Source organism: Nymphaea colorata, chromosome 4 (assembly GCF_008831285.2).
Source record: "Nymphaea colorata isolate Beijing-Zhang1983 chromosome 4, ASM883128v2, whole genome shotgun sequence".
Classification (NCBI taxonomy): Eukaryota; Viridiplantae; Streptophyta; class Magnoliopsida; order Nymphaeales; family Nymphaeaceae; genus Nymphaea; species Nymphaea colorata.
The window spans coordinates 22,384,316-22,398,961 of NC_045141.1; the positions used below are offsets into that span (position 1 = coordinate 22,384,316).

General features: G+C 43.1%; 1 protein-coding gene across 1 annotated transcript; it reads right to left on the reverse strand.

Annotated features, from left to right (window-relative positions):
• Positions 1-163: 163 nt before the first annotated feature.
• Positions 164-7,782, reverse strand: LOC116252923 (ABC transporter B family member 10-like). The gene is made up of 10 exons (XM_031627548.2): positions 7,259-7,782; positions 6,922-6,976; positions 6,404-6,579; positions 5,285-5,485; positions 4,227-4,486; positions 3,599-4,139; positions 2,843-3,213; positions 2,032-2,453; positions 827-1,765; positions 164-720 (listed from the first exon to the last, which is right to left on the reverse strand). Exons 1-10 carry the CDS (start codon positions 7,589-7,591, stop codon positions 164-166), a joined length of 3,855 nt encoding a protein of 1,284 aa, XP_031483408.1. The 5' UTR covers positions 7,592-7,782.
• Between the last annotated feature and the right edge of the window lie 6,864 nt (positions 7,783-14,646).

Genomic DNA, 14,646 nt, shown 5'->3' on the forward strand with positions numbered 1-14,646 from the left:
TGGGAACGCACGAAAAAAGCCCCTTCTCTTGCTATGATCATAAGATGCACAAGAAACGTTCGAAGTTTTGTTGGGAGCTGATGTATAAGTTTCTATGAGTTTCATAAGATGGCTGTTAAGGGTCGACTGTAGCATTTTGCAATGACCATCTCCTTCATGTCGCTCACCTGAGTTGTGGTTGATGCTGTTTCTGCTGTTGTAAGCTGATCAACTTGAAATAAGGTCCGTCCTTCTCCACTAGGCTAGAATGGTCTCCTTGCTCAATGATCTTTCCGTCCTGCAGGACTGAGATGACGTCTGCGTTCTGGATGGTGGAAAGCCGGTGGGCGACAATCACCGTGGTTCGGTTCTTCATCAGCCGGTCCAGCGCCTGTTGGACGACGCGCTCAGACTCGGCATCTAGAGCACTGGTTGCCTCGTCTAGTAGCAGTATGGATGGGTTCTTGAGGACGGCCCGGGCGATGGCAATCCGCTGCTTCTGTCCGCCGGAGAGCTGGACGCCGCGCTCGCCGACCCGAGTTGCGTACCCTTCCGGCAGAGCACTTATGAAGGAGTCGGCATTGGCAAGCCGAGCTGCTTGGATGACTTCAGCTTCAGTGGCACCATCTCTGCCGTAGAGGATGTTTTCGTAGATGGATGTTGCGAACAGAGCCGGTTCCTGCTGGACCAGTCCGATGTGTTGCCGGAGCGACTTCAGGTTGAGCTTTCTTATGTCCTTCCCTGTTTTTGAATGAAAAAAAAAAAAAAAACTTTTACTACCATCGTCCGCCATTAGCATCTTCTGGATAGTTACGGTGAGAGGGAAAGAGGGAGGAATGAGGATTACCGTCGACCATGACCCGGCCGGAGGAGGGATCGTAGAAACGGAGGATGAGAGCGATTATGGAGCTCTTCCCCGACCCACTGGGCCCGACAATGGCCATGCTTCTCCCCGCCTGCAGCCTAAGGTTGAGTCCCTGGAACAGCACGGCGTCCGGCCGCGACGGGTAACTGAACCACACCCCCTTCATCTCGATCAATCCCTGCACTCTCTCTAACGCTTCCCCTTCCACCACCTCCTCCGACCTCCCTCCGCCGCTCTCCGCCGACGACCGTATCGACGGCCTCCTGTCCAGGATATCGAAGACTGAAGCAACCATCTGATTGCCCTTGAGGAGGTCCGGAACGAGAGCGAGCATTTCTCCCATGGCCAGCGCCGTCACGATCAACACCATGAACGTCTTCATCACCGTTTTGAAGGACGCGAGGCCGTCGCGCATCAGGCGGGAGCCGTACCAGAGGGCCAGTGCGTAGGAGGTGAAGATGAAGAACTGGGAGACGCCGTAGAAGACACCGGCGATCTGACCGCGGCGGAAAGAGCGGCGGGCCGGCTCCGCCAGGCGCTGGGTGTACAGGTCAAGGACCTTGGCCTCCGCGCAGAAGGCGGCAACGGTGCGGATGTTGCCGACGGCCTCTCCGGCTACCATGTTGGCCGCCAAATAGGCCTTGCTCAGGTTGCCGCCGAAGCCGGACATGAAGATCCGCTCACTGATGTGGCCGCTGACCATAAGTGGGTAGGTGGCTATGACGACGAGTGTGATGCGCCAATTGAGGATGAAGGCGATGGCGAAGGAGGTGACGATCAGGGAGACGTTCTGCAGCAGGATTGTGGATCTGTCCACCACGATGGTTCTCAGCAATGTCGCCTCCATCTCCAGCCTCGACGCCAGCACAGCGCTGGTGTTGGTGGTGTCGTCGAACCACCCGATCTCGTTCCGAATGATCGCTGCAATCCACCACATCGATTGTCAGAGTTCACGAGCAAGCATTTCTCCAAAATGTGGATTCATACAACCAAAGTGTAATCTTGCAGTGATATGTTTCCCGTTTCTGAGAATCTTTCCGCTTAAAAAGTTTGAAAAAATTTCAAAGTTTATGATATCGAATTGTTGATCACATCAGCTAGAATTCTCAGAAACAAACCTAAGCATCGCATTTTGAAAAGAGAGTGCACGTTTATGTATAGTTCTAGAAGTAGGTTGACAGACATACCTCCAAACATCCTCTCTCTCACGCGAAGTGTTAAGCGTTCACCAATGATACCAAAACTCAGGTGCTCAATAGTGTGAGAGACAATGGTTACGACGGCAGCACCGCAGAAGAGCAAAGCTATCTTCCTTATCTCTGTTTTACAGGTCTCCCAGTCAAAGTAGTAAGCAACCAGCGCCTGAGATACTCCAAGAGCAAACAGAGGGAACTGGGCTCCGGAGATTATAGCACCAATTATCCCCCAGATGGCAAACACCCAGTCTGGTGCAGCCATTGAGAAGAGTCGCCGCATTGACACAGGTTTCTGCTTCACAGGAAGGTCAATTACATTATCCTGCCCATAGGGGCTGACAGATTCGAAGTCGGACCGGAAGCTGGTTCCAAAGCTCATGGTTCTGTGTGATAAGTCCACCGAAAACTTCGCACTGGACAAGCAAGAAAAGGAAAAGATGGTAAGTCGAACAGCCATCTATGCAACAGTAAGTAGCTTAAGAGCCTGGTTTCCAAGTTCAGTACAATTTTCTTCTATGTTCTCAGCAAGCTAGGTTAGGCCGTCTCCGACCAGATTATGCAAACTCATGCATAATAAGCAGAGCTTTTGACCTTCTTCAAAAGGCAAGCCACCTGCCTTTGTCTGTATAGCACATGGGCAGGTAATTCAGGGCTTGGTTCAAAGCTTAGCAGGTTAACACCAATGGATCAGCTACCCAAGTTAAGTTTTTCACTGAAATGCTCAATTGTCAAGCTTACTGTGATTATTATTACCACTGTAGTTTTTGAGATAAGAATAAGACTGAGGAAAGCCAAAAGGTACCTATTCCTGGTTATACTTTGGCTCTCTGCAGGAGGCCGATTAGCAGCATCTTGAAGGCTGACAAGTGCAGAATAAGCACTTGCAGGATTTGATAGCAGCTCCTCATGAGTCCCACTCTCGACAATATTGCCTTCTTGTACAACTGCAATTATGTCCGCATTCCTTACGGTTGACAACCTATGAGCAACCACAACAGTAGTTCTTCCAACCATGACTCGGTCTAATGCTTCTTGTACACTCTTTTCTGACTCTGCATCTAGTGCGCTTGTCGCTTCATCCAGCATCAGGATTGAGGGGTTCTTCAGAATGGCTCTTGCTATGGCAATCCTCTGTTTCTGCCCACCAGACAATTGAACTCCTCTTTCCCCAACCTGTTGGAAGTCATACATCACTCAAATAGCCAAAGCTCGTGATGTTTCTCTATGAGCATGTGTATTTGTGCGTGTGATTTGGAGATGCAATTATCTAGAGACGGAGTTCCTAGGATAGAGCTAGGCACCATGTCCAAAAGCTCCTAATCATGGCAGCACAATATTTTTTCTCAAACCAAGTTTTAACAACCGACAGAAAACTGAAGCTAGGAAGTGTTACTAATGGAACAAATGTAGGAAAGGAATGAAAAATGCGACTGTGATAAGTCTCACGCGTATATGGATGCTCAAGAACGCCTTCAGCTGTAGCGACCAGTAAACACGAGTTCATCATGCTATATTGTTCTTTTGTTCATGTAAAGAAATCGTGCAACATTACCAATACCTGTGTCTCATAATGATCAGGTAGGTTGTTGATGAAAGAAATGGCCTCTGAAAGCTTCACAGCTCTTTCAATCTCTTCATCAGTTGCATCATCCTTACCATACAAAATATTCTCCCTAATGCTGGTTGCAAACAGAGCAGGCTCCTGATTCACTAGGCCAATTTGTTGCCTCAGCCACTTCAAATCCAATTGTCTAATGTTATGGCCATCAAGTAAGATCCTCCCTGATGTTGGTTCATAGAACCGTTCAATGAGAGAAATAATTGTGCTCTTGCCGGATCCACTGCCCCCGACAAGGGCAACGACCTTTCCAGCAGGAATGTCAAAATTAAGCTTGTTGAAGATGACAACATCAGGGCGGGAAGGGTAACTGAAGCTCAAGTTCCGTAATTGTATATGTCCCACGACTTTCTCTAGTGTTCTACCAGTTTTCTCTCTCTTTTTGCCAGCACTATTTCTCTCTATCATCTCAAAGATGGGATATGCAGCTGCTCTTGCTCTTATAAAGGCAGATATATCTGGTGCTGCTTGACCAAGTGACCTGCATAAACATTAGTTTATGTTACTGAGAAAGCTAAGCAAAATGGGAGCTTTATCTATGAGTAAATGTATGTATATGGGGTCTTACATGCCACTGATAACAACATTAAGCATCGTAGTGAATGCATCGCCACCATTGGCGATTTGTTTATGCACAACAATGCTGGTGTACCAAACAAGAAGGGCCCATGATAGAAACAGAACACAGTGCATAGAGCCGAGCCCAAGCCCTTTGGCCAACCCTCCTCTCTTCCCATACTTGTATGTTTCATCCAGAGCAGTCTTATATGATCGAACCGCTTTCTCTTCGCCGACGAATGCGTGCACTGTCCTTATGTTGCCGATCACCTTGAAGACAAAATCGGAAGAAAGTAAAAACCAACTTCAGTAAACTTGGAACTAATTAGACTGCTGTACAGATTACAGAAAGGTGGCACCGTCAGATCAAGAAAAAGAAATGGTCCATGGATCCATTACTGCCCATAGCTGAGCTCATGCACTGCAATAAAATATATCATGGTCATTGGTAGGTGCCAGATTGCCCACCTAGCTGGTGCCCGTTTACTTGTCAAAAATGACAAGAATCTGGAGCAAATCTAGCCCAAGAGAGTCATCCCTTGTTTCCAGGTTTTTCATGGGAGGTCCGAACCTACCACCAACTAACTGAAACAACCATTTTAAGTGCAGATTCTTGTTCTTTGCTTTTAAATTTAAGTATTGTTATCGCACAGAAAGAGAGGAAGCACTGTCGCGTTACAGAAAAGGGATGATGTAAAAGAGTGAAAATTATAAAATATGGAAAATTTAGAAGCCCTGGAACGCAGAGATGGTATTTCCGTTACATGAATATCAAGTCAGAAAGATGGCATTTTCCGAACAGCTGAATCTTTTGGTAAAATCGCACTTCTTTTTAACAATCCGCAGTAAAACAATGATGAGAATTGAAACCAAGTTAACCAACCTCCCTAATCTTTAGAAGATCAAAACAGCAGGAAAGTTCTAGATGTTTTGAAATTCTGAAACATCTTTCCTTGTCTCTAGGATCTTCGCTAGCTACTTGCGAAACTCTATAAGAAAATTCAGGAACGCAGATCTGCACTGTAAAATATAAATATTGAAAGAGTGAAGGGCGCAGTCCGGACGAACCTCCTCGGCGATTTCCCCGGCTCGGACGTACGATTTCCTGACGCGGGCGACGAGGCCCGTGGCGACATAAGCGTAGAGGCCGCCGGCCAGCGCGATCAACGGTACGATCGAGAGCGTCACCAGACTGAGCTGCCACACGTGTGCGAAGCCGATCGCGAACCCCGCGATGAATCGGCTGATGTAGTGCAAGAAATTCCCTACCTGCTCACAAAGCATAAGGATTTTAGTTCGTTTGCATGACAATGAGAATAGTTCCGATCACATGATCTGGGACAGTGAATGTCTATGACGGAAAACCAATTCCTCCGTGGGCACCTAACAGCATATTCAATTTCCTCGAAGTTCTTAAATCCAACTGAGAAAGAGATCCCCACAAACAGGGTTTAAAGGACTTGGATAGAAAGATCCAGGACTCTTCAAAGGAGGGCGATCCATTTAGCGATTCCAGATCCAAACTAGACGGATCCATTGCTTTTCATAGTAGAAAGGAAATGGAATCTATATGAAAGGATTTGGGAAATCTTGACAAACCTAAGATCCAAGTCCAACGACATGAAATAGTAATTGCTCTAGACAAAAAAGTGGGTATGATGATCAAATTGCCAAGCCCTGTAACATTAATGTGTTGCATACAGAAACACAAGTCATTTAATTTCTTGTGCCTGCAACAATCAGGATGATAATGGCTGCACACAGTCAAGAGCTGCCCCTTTCCAAGTTCCGTCTCCATCATATAAGTCTGCAACCCTATTTTTATTTTGAATTAAAGGTATATTGAAGAGGCGGCGGAAGGCCCTCACTCTTTCCCTTCACCTCTACCGTCAAGATCAAGAGCTGCTTTAGAACTTGAGTGGAAAGTCCAGTGAAAAGTCCAAACACTATCAACTGTGTGTTTGGTGCATTCACCATTTGCAGTTCAAAAAAATAGTGCTCAGGAGAATCTAAAATGAAGACGGCTAATCTGACCAACTAGTTTATATCCCTCTTTAAGTAATTAATTAAAGCCATTGAAGTAACCATAATTGCAAAAGAAGAATGTTAAAAGAGTATTGTTAATTCCATGGACGCTGCTCAAATTAATTGCCAAGAAAAGTTGAAGGACAGCAGTAGCAATCGCACCTTCTCGGAGATGGCATCCTGCACCACGATCACGTCGCTCGTGATCGCGGCGATGACCTGACCTGTAGAAGCCTCGGTGTCGAAAAGGCCGATGTCCTGGTTCAGCATCGACCTCAAGTACGCCAACCTCATCTTCGATGCTTGCCTCTCCCCAGTGTGCATCCAGCACGCCACCTCTTTGTTCATGCACCCCAAATTTCCGGCCATGTTAGTCCGTTTTCCGTTACTGTAATTTTTTTATTCACATACATCTGATTCCAAGAGAAGAGAAAGGTCGATTCTAACGAACGAAACCATGTGTAATTAATATGTACGATTTCTTACCGATACTTGTTACGTTTCACCATAGATGAAATTTTTGCTTTTGAAGGAATGTTGAACTTCACCCACCTCATGAATTTACTTTCTTTTTACCGTTTTGTTAAAAATTTTAGCCACTCACCTATCCTTTTTGAGAAAAACCTGAAGAAAGTTCATGCAAACCTTGTCTCATGGAGACAGAGAGAGCGCCGACATACCAGTCCATGACGAGAAGAGAACGACGATGCTGAGATAAACGAAATCCAAAGAGTACTGCAAACAAAACCAAACAAAATCTCTCATGATATGAAAAGAAAACACACAATAAAGAGAGACCATCTGCAAGTTACCATCTGAAAGCTAAGGGACCTTCCTTCTTGAAATACAGAAATATTTCACAGAAAGAAGAAGAAGAAGAACAGAAAGGCAAAACAATCACACCATGGCATCACATGAAGTCTCATTTTACTACAAGCAGCAAGTGTTTTCACTCCTCTAATCATTTCAAGCCCTGAAACAGCAAACACACACACACTCTGTCTCTTACTTTACTACCTTAGCGACTTTATCAGAAACAGAGGCAGGGTAGAAGAAGGCGACGCCCATGATGTTGATGAGCTTTCCGAAGAAGATGAAGAAGACGGGCACCGACGCACCGTGGGCAACCGCGCCGACCGAACCTACGGCCATCAGCACGTAGTCCCAGAAATCTGCGAAGGAAAAGAGCCTGAGGAACGGCACCTTCTGCCCCTCCTCCTCCTTCTTCCTCCTCTTCCTTTCCATCTCCCCACTGGCTTCATCCTCCTCCTCCAGCTTGTTCATGCCTCCTCCCTCCACTTCGAAACCTCGCCGCTCGCCGGCGACCCCACCTTCTCCCTTCATCAACATGGTCACCTTTGAGAGAGAGAGAGAGAGAGAGAGAGAGAGAGAGAGAGAGAGAGAGAGGAGAGTTAAGAAGGAGATTGCAGGAAAAGGAGGAGGCGAGTTGGTTAAGAAGGGAAGAGCCTCTGCCAAATTTGGCAGACAAGTCTCCTCACTCTTCTTCTAAACCACCCGCTTGACTACGTTGCTCATTTTAAGCTCAGATTCACCTTTTAGGTATAAAATTTTTCGGGTGGATTCATTATATACCTTCTTCTTTGGGTGGTAGAAGGAGACGTGGATCTGCTTCATGTAGGTCTTAATTTTGTCTCAAGTACGTTACGTTTCGTGGAAGCCATTCGCATGATTCAGACAGGATAGAACCTGTTGAGTCGGGCATTTAATATGTGATTTCTTCTGTTTGTTTCTTGTTGGTTGGTTTGAGAGATCTATTTCACACAATCTCGCCTAATCTTTTGAGGAATAGAAAATGCAAGTTTATCTTTGAATATATTGCATATTGATTCATATTTTTGTTATTTCTTTAGAAGAGGCATCGATCGTTTAGTGAAACCCTCGAAGATTGTATTATATATTCAATGAAAGAGTAGTACTTCTTACTGCTTATTCGCATTAATGCTAAGTGTCTTTAGAGTGTTTGAGTCATAATTTTCATTGCCCATTACGGCGTGGGACAATTTGTCGAAGTGATTGGCTTGCAAGCAGTAAGACATAAAACATAGCTTCACCAAGCCTCTGAAACAGTGTATATTGCATAAACCAGTAAATTTAAAAAATAATCATCATTAGTTCTATGGTTAAGCATCTTTACTTCATATGCGTACATGTACACGAAATTAGATCCTAACTTCTCTCAATTCTACAGCAAAACTTTTGTTTTCATCTCTCTCCTCACATCTCCCTCATTATATTATGCTATTTTAATGGAGAAAGAAAGGTGGTAGCCAGTATCTACTGTCACACGCTCAAACACACACACACACACACATATGTATAGATTTACAAGCCCTGTTCTATCTAGGCAATGCTGATTTCACGCTAACTGGTGCCTACAAAGTGAATCTAGGCTTCAGCGGGGATCGCTATGTAAGCAAGCTTGGCCTAGAAGCTGCATAAACTCTGGAACTTGCTTCACGATCTGGTTTTTGTGTGTAATTTGAGAGTATCAATTTGATGATTCTTGTGAGAAGAAATAGCTTAAATTATGAAACTAAGAAACTTTTGTCTGGGAACATCCCCCTCTTTCCCCCCAGTTCATGTCATTCTCCAGAAGATTTTAAAAGGATTGGTGCATCTTTCCATGAGATTGGTGTACCTATCTCTTGACTATGGGATCATTTCTTGAAAGAGTTTGATTACTAAACTTGTAGAACAATTTTCCACGACAAAGATAAACGTCGTCCATTCATGATGAATTGGATCCTTCATTAATGGAAGAACCATGAGGGGACAAAAGATCAGCATCTTCCCAAAGAAAATGCAGCGTCTAAGAATGGACTTGAAACTTTTTAAATATAACGTGGAAACGAATATTTGATTAATTGAACTACTTTTGTACACCTGGTTAGAGAGAGAGGCAGAACTCTAGGGACATTCATGGAGGTGTGAAAAGGAAGGGAAGAACAGTTGGGGAGTGGGGCGTGGTGTTACTAAAGATGGGGATGCACAGGTGAGAAGGTTTGAATGCTGGCAGGAAAGAGGACGTCGAGCTTGCAGTGGACACAGTCATTTAATGAGTTCTTTGGGTCCAGGCAGATGGGGATCACAGGCTAGTATTGCAGCACGGGCTAGCACCCACCTTCCTCCCTACGCTGCTGAGCTCTCACATGGTACCGGCCATATTCAAAACCTTGCCAAGGACCATAGTTAGGAATTCTTGTAAGTGGGTTGGATCTGGATCATTCTCATAACTCGGTATCGAGAACGGGTTTGATCATCTATAAATAAAAGTAGAAACAACTAGTTTGTTTTAAATCTTCTTTTAATGTTTGTCTCAAAGAAATTATCACATTCGAGCCAAGAGACTTTATCGCTTGCCTGGCGGTCTAAAACCCTTAAGCGAGTATCCTAACCTAAGTCCTATGCATGTTTAGACTTAGCCAGGAAGCACCCAATTCAAGCTAAGTTATATATAGTTTGTTCATCCAATTCGAACCGTCACATCGGACATCGTCCCCACAACGAGTTCTCCTACATTGGTAAGATCAGGCTCCAAGTACTGTAAATGGCAGACATGCCTTTTCTCGGTTGTGGAGATACATGGGGGCTAGTGTGGTCAACTGCCCACATCAGTCCATTAAAATTGGGGGCTAATGTGGTCAACTGCCCACATCAGTTCATTAAAATTTTAATTGAAAGACGTGATAACTCAATGGCGTGCCTATGCCAGACCTGGGCCATTGCCTGTCCCATTGCCTGTCCAAGTTGTTTGGCATGAACACTAGACACATGATTTTGCTAGCATATGTTAAATTTATGGATGAATAAACGACGGGTGATCAATTCATTAAGAAAGCAACGGAAGAAAAGATGTATAAGTATATAAAGTTAAAAAGAGGAAAAGCTAACGATTCCTTCCCTTTTCCCTTCATAAATTTCCATGCCCAATTCAATACGACTGGTTAGAGCAGATACGGGTTCAGGTTTGGATTCAAAATGTTTGGTACAAACATTAAATATAAAAGTGCCTCTTCTCTATCTGAATGTTCACTTTGAGTTGGGTATCTCCTGATCAACATTATGGGCGCATCTAATAGGCCCATTGGATCATTTGAACACGAGATATCCACACACTACAAAAAGAAAACAAAAACGGAAAATGAAAATTAAAAAGGACTGTGAAGAGAGATATCAAAGGGGATGCTCTGAACCACTTGCCATGGATCATACTGAATGAGAGAAGTGAGAGCAGCAGGGTCCAAAGATTGTGTTGGAGTTTCTTGGCCATACTTGGTAAGAAAAAGAAAGAAAAGATCCATTTCTGTGACTACTTGAAAACAGATATGGATTTAAACTAGAAAAAGACTGAAATCAATGATCTTTGGATGTTTTATTGGGCAGTAAGATGAAATACTCATCTTTCTCACCCAAGAATAATGTTCATATCTAATAAATTAGTGTGGGTTGGACCAAAAGGCTGGACCTACTGCTGGATCCAAAACTTGAAAACTCTTGGGAGTAACTTGTGAGTAAGTTGCAGCAGGCAGCATCATTTAAATTTTAAACGACAAACGCTTTAAATTGCAGCATTGCAAGGAGGAATAAAAAATGAAGAAGAAAACAACAAGGAAAGGAAGTGTCCTGGCCGGCAAATTTGGGAAGCAGTGCATGTAATCATTTTAATGGATGGCAGAGCCAGAGATTTGCAGAGCCTGCATCACTAGTTAAAAGAAGAAGGAATTACTTCAAAAACCGAAAGCTGCAGAGATGGATATATAGTCGAACCGACGCATATGCGTTCATTAGCAATTTCAGAGATGTGAACCCTGTTAGCAAATTGGGTTCAAAAGTTTGGACTCCAAAACTGAAAACTTTTGAAAGGCAAAAAAAGAAAAAGGAAATTTTGAGTTAAGTGCCTTGAATTCCTTTTGAATTATAGAAGCTGGTCGCCTTTCCAAAATTTCTTTCAAACAAACGCAGCCTTCCACTGCGTTACTTAACCGAGGTTAGATTCTTCTCCCTCTGCACTCAATTCACTTAACCAAAGTTAAATGCGTCTACATAATGTGCGTTACCCTTTTATCCCTTCTTTATCTCTCTTAATTTTTTTTCTTTTTCTTATTTTTGAGGAAATTTTTCATAACCACTTTAGATTTTGGCAATAATTGAAGAAAGGGCATCTAAAGTGGCAAAACATATTTTAAACAGTTTCACTTCAGATAGAGAAAGTGAATCAAAATGACCAGAATACCCTTAAAATAAGGGTCATCTTTGCTTCTCGTGTTCTTAAAAACCTTGTCAAACCTCACACCTTTTCAATTTCATTTGATAATAAGACATCCCACAAAATTGGAACAAAGAACTCAAAGTTGTCAATTTCAAAGCCTCAGCGATCAACGATGATAAGGGTGTGTTTGGCAATCGCCCGATTTGGGATGCTCAAAATATCTGTAAAACTTTCACACACACGCACACATATATATATATAAATTGAGATAAAGTGTCCTCAAAACCAAGTCGCAAACAGTTTGCGCACACAAACAAGTATGCCAAAAAGAAACGACTCTCGAGGTGAGGGACGTTGTTTAATGGCCTTGACCTTACGGAATGAGGTTCTCAATGACGTAAAACTTTGAGGTGAAGTCCCCTTGGTGCTTCGGACTTCGGAGCTTTCACTGGGCAAGTGTGGAGGAAGCTCAGCACACTGCAAATTTTATACAATTACAGGTTGCGAAGTGGGAAATTTTACACTGAAATGGCAGACCCGCCCATCCCTCGGGATGTCCAGTTCACACATATCACGCTCCCACACTAATCAAAATTACTTGTTTGGATCAGTATTGAATTTTCAATATGAAAATAAACACTTTTTATGGACTTGTGTGGGCAATTGCCCACACCTGCATGTAAAGCATATATGAACTCATGACATTCTGACTATTCAGTCCAATTAGCAGACCCGATACGTTGAGATTCCCTGGAAAGTGAAAGTGACATGACAACATAAAGCGATGCATTTACACCCAAATTATATTTATAGCTGCAGTCATGAATTAGGCCAACTCTTATTAGCTTCATGCATTTAACAATGCCCAATTGCATCAAATTAAGGTGCACCAAACTGAGTTTCTCTGATTAGGTGTTCTCAGTATACCTACAAATTAACCCTTTACCCAACCAGACCTTCCGCCCTTTTGGCTGCAGGGTTAGACTTAAAGACCTTCCAGTTAAAGCACATCAAGAGTTCGATACTGGATTGCATCTCTTAGCAGCATACACTCATTAGGAGTTTATGTCAATTGGCGCTCGAAAAATAAAAGAACGAAATCAGTAAATTCTATGGCAACAGGCTTACAAAGAGAGTGTGTGTGTGTGTGCGTGTGCATGTATCTGTGTGTGTGTGTGTATCCTCAACTCGTAGCCGCCAAATATTGGTATCCGACCATTAGTTAATTATAGACTGCTTGGCGTTTGCATTGAGAATATGTCACCGATCATAACAAAATTTATCAAGTGGGAAAACGAGTGATCATTATATAATGCTTCATGCCAGCTTCACTCAACCGTTAGAGGAATGTGCACATGTGGGTGTGCGTGTGTTTGTCTATGTCTGTGGAAATATATATTAAAAGAGAAGAAAGAAAAAATAGGTGTCAAACTCTTAAATATGTATGTGTGTGCATATATGTTTTTAAGAAAAGTAAATGATTATTCAGAGTCACTCAGGCGGTAAACAAGATGGATGGCCTTGATCAGTTTTAGTTTTTTTTTTCACCCCTCTAATATATTAGACGGCCCCGATTCAGCCATCCAGAGATCTGTCTAATCACGACCACCCATCCATGCAATGCATCAAGCTTGCACCAAGGATCTGTGTTTGTGTGTGTTTCTTCCATAAGGCCGATGCTGCTGTGGTTTGGATCATCACGGACGTTTGGTGTGTTTTGTGATTAGGCTCTTCATGAATAATAGAATTTCTCCGGTGAAGATCAAGGAAAAGATTTGAATGATATCATAACGTATCTAACAGAGAGGCAGATGGCACTTAACAAAAGCACGTACAACCATTAATAATAAAGAAAGATTGATTCCTTCATGTCCTCTATCTGTATGCATGGACTAATACTCCTTCCAAATACGTTATGCTAGAACCTGAAAATTTTGAACTTGTATCTTTGAATAGGTCTAGTGGCTCCAGCATGATCCACGAACATCTGAATTCATATTTCCTAACTAATCAAAGGAAGCATTGTAGTCAAACGCCGATGACGTTTGACATTAACCGATACTCATCGAATTATTTAAATGAAAATAGTTGGTATATTCTTTCTGCATGTCTGCATGAAAAGATATTGTATTCGAGAATCCCATTGAAGGGCCCCTCCGATCCTTCTTTATGAATACTTAAAAACAACCACTTGGATCCGAATCCTCCTTGCTGATTAACTCACATACTTAAATCACACGCTTACTATAGAAATACTTCAACAAGACCCTTAATTTTTATGATACTGTCTTTGAAAAATCCGCCAAAGACCAACCTAAAAGCATCCTCTGCTGGCACTATATTGTTTTGTTAATCCACCTGCCTCTTCCGAACCCTACATTGCACTGACTGTGATGGTTGAGAGGAATCAAGCACCATGGCCATGGTTAGGTGGAAGACTGGTTCCTATCTAATGGCAGGGACTGCACCTGCTTCATGGCACATAAACTGTTCTGTTGCTCAATGCTCTGGCGGGGTTAACTGTTCATCTTTGTCGCCATTTTCTTCTGCACCAAGAAGATTCTCGTGTTCATCTGCACCAGGCATGGACCACTTTTGCATTTGGTTCGTGCATGAGAATTTGATTAGGAGGACAATCTGGCTAGAGTGAGAAACTTTAGATGCAACAAAATGTGACGAGACTTAGTTGCATGTTTCACCCGAACACGTGTTCGGCCCTTCCCATGCTTGATTCAGGTCCTTAAAAGGGGCAAGGGTGGCCCGAACTGTTTGAATGTAGAGCTTATTCATACTTAATAAGTTTCCCTAATTTTGTAAGGACATTCATATAATTTTGCATTTTGTGGGTTTCACCTAATCCCCATGTTTATGAGGGGCTGGTTTTTTTTTATCTTCTTTGATTTTTTGTGGTAGTAAAAAAGTCTCTGTGCGGCCGTGGATGTAGGAGAATTCTGTATCCGAGCCACGTAAATCCTTCCTTCTCTTGGTGTATTAAGAGAGAGAGAGAGAGAAGGCCTCATTCCTAACACGAACACCAATGGCGGAGGCATATGTGGCCTTGTCCGAGTAATTTGCCTATATAGACCCACATAATTAGTCGCTTGTATGTTAATACCTCATGGTGATTTGCTTATTATTAACATATTGGTTATCCATTACAATTTGAAGTATTAGT

Bases quoted from the DNA above. Each gene is read 5' to 3' on its own strand.
- LOC116252923 (XM_031627548.2), bottom strand. From the start codon at position 7,591: ATGTTGATGAAGGGAGAAGGTGGGGTCGCCGGCGAGCGGCGAGGTTTC. The intron at 4,487-5,284 runs GTTCGTCCGGAC...TTTGTCTTCAAG, and splicing joins CCGGGGAAATCGCCGAGGAG to GTGATCGGCAACATAAGGAC. The intron at 3,214-3,598 runs GTATTGGTAATG...GACTTCCAACAG, and splicing joins CTGATCATTATGAGACACAG to GTTGGGGAAAGAGGAGTTCA.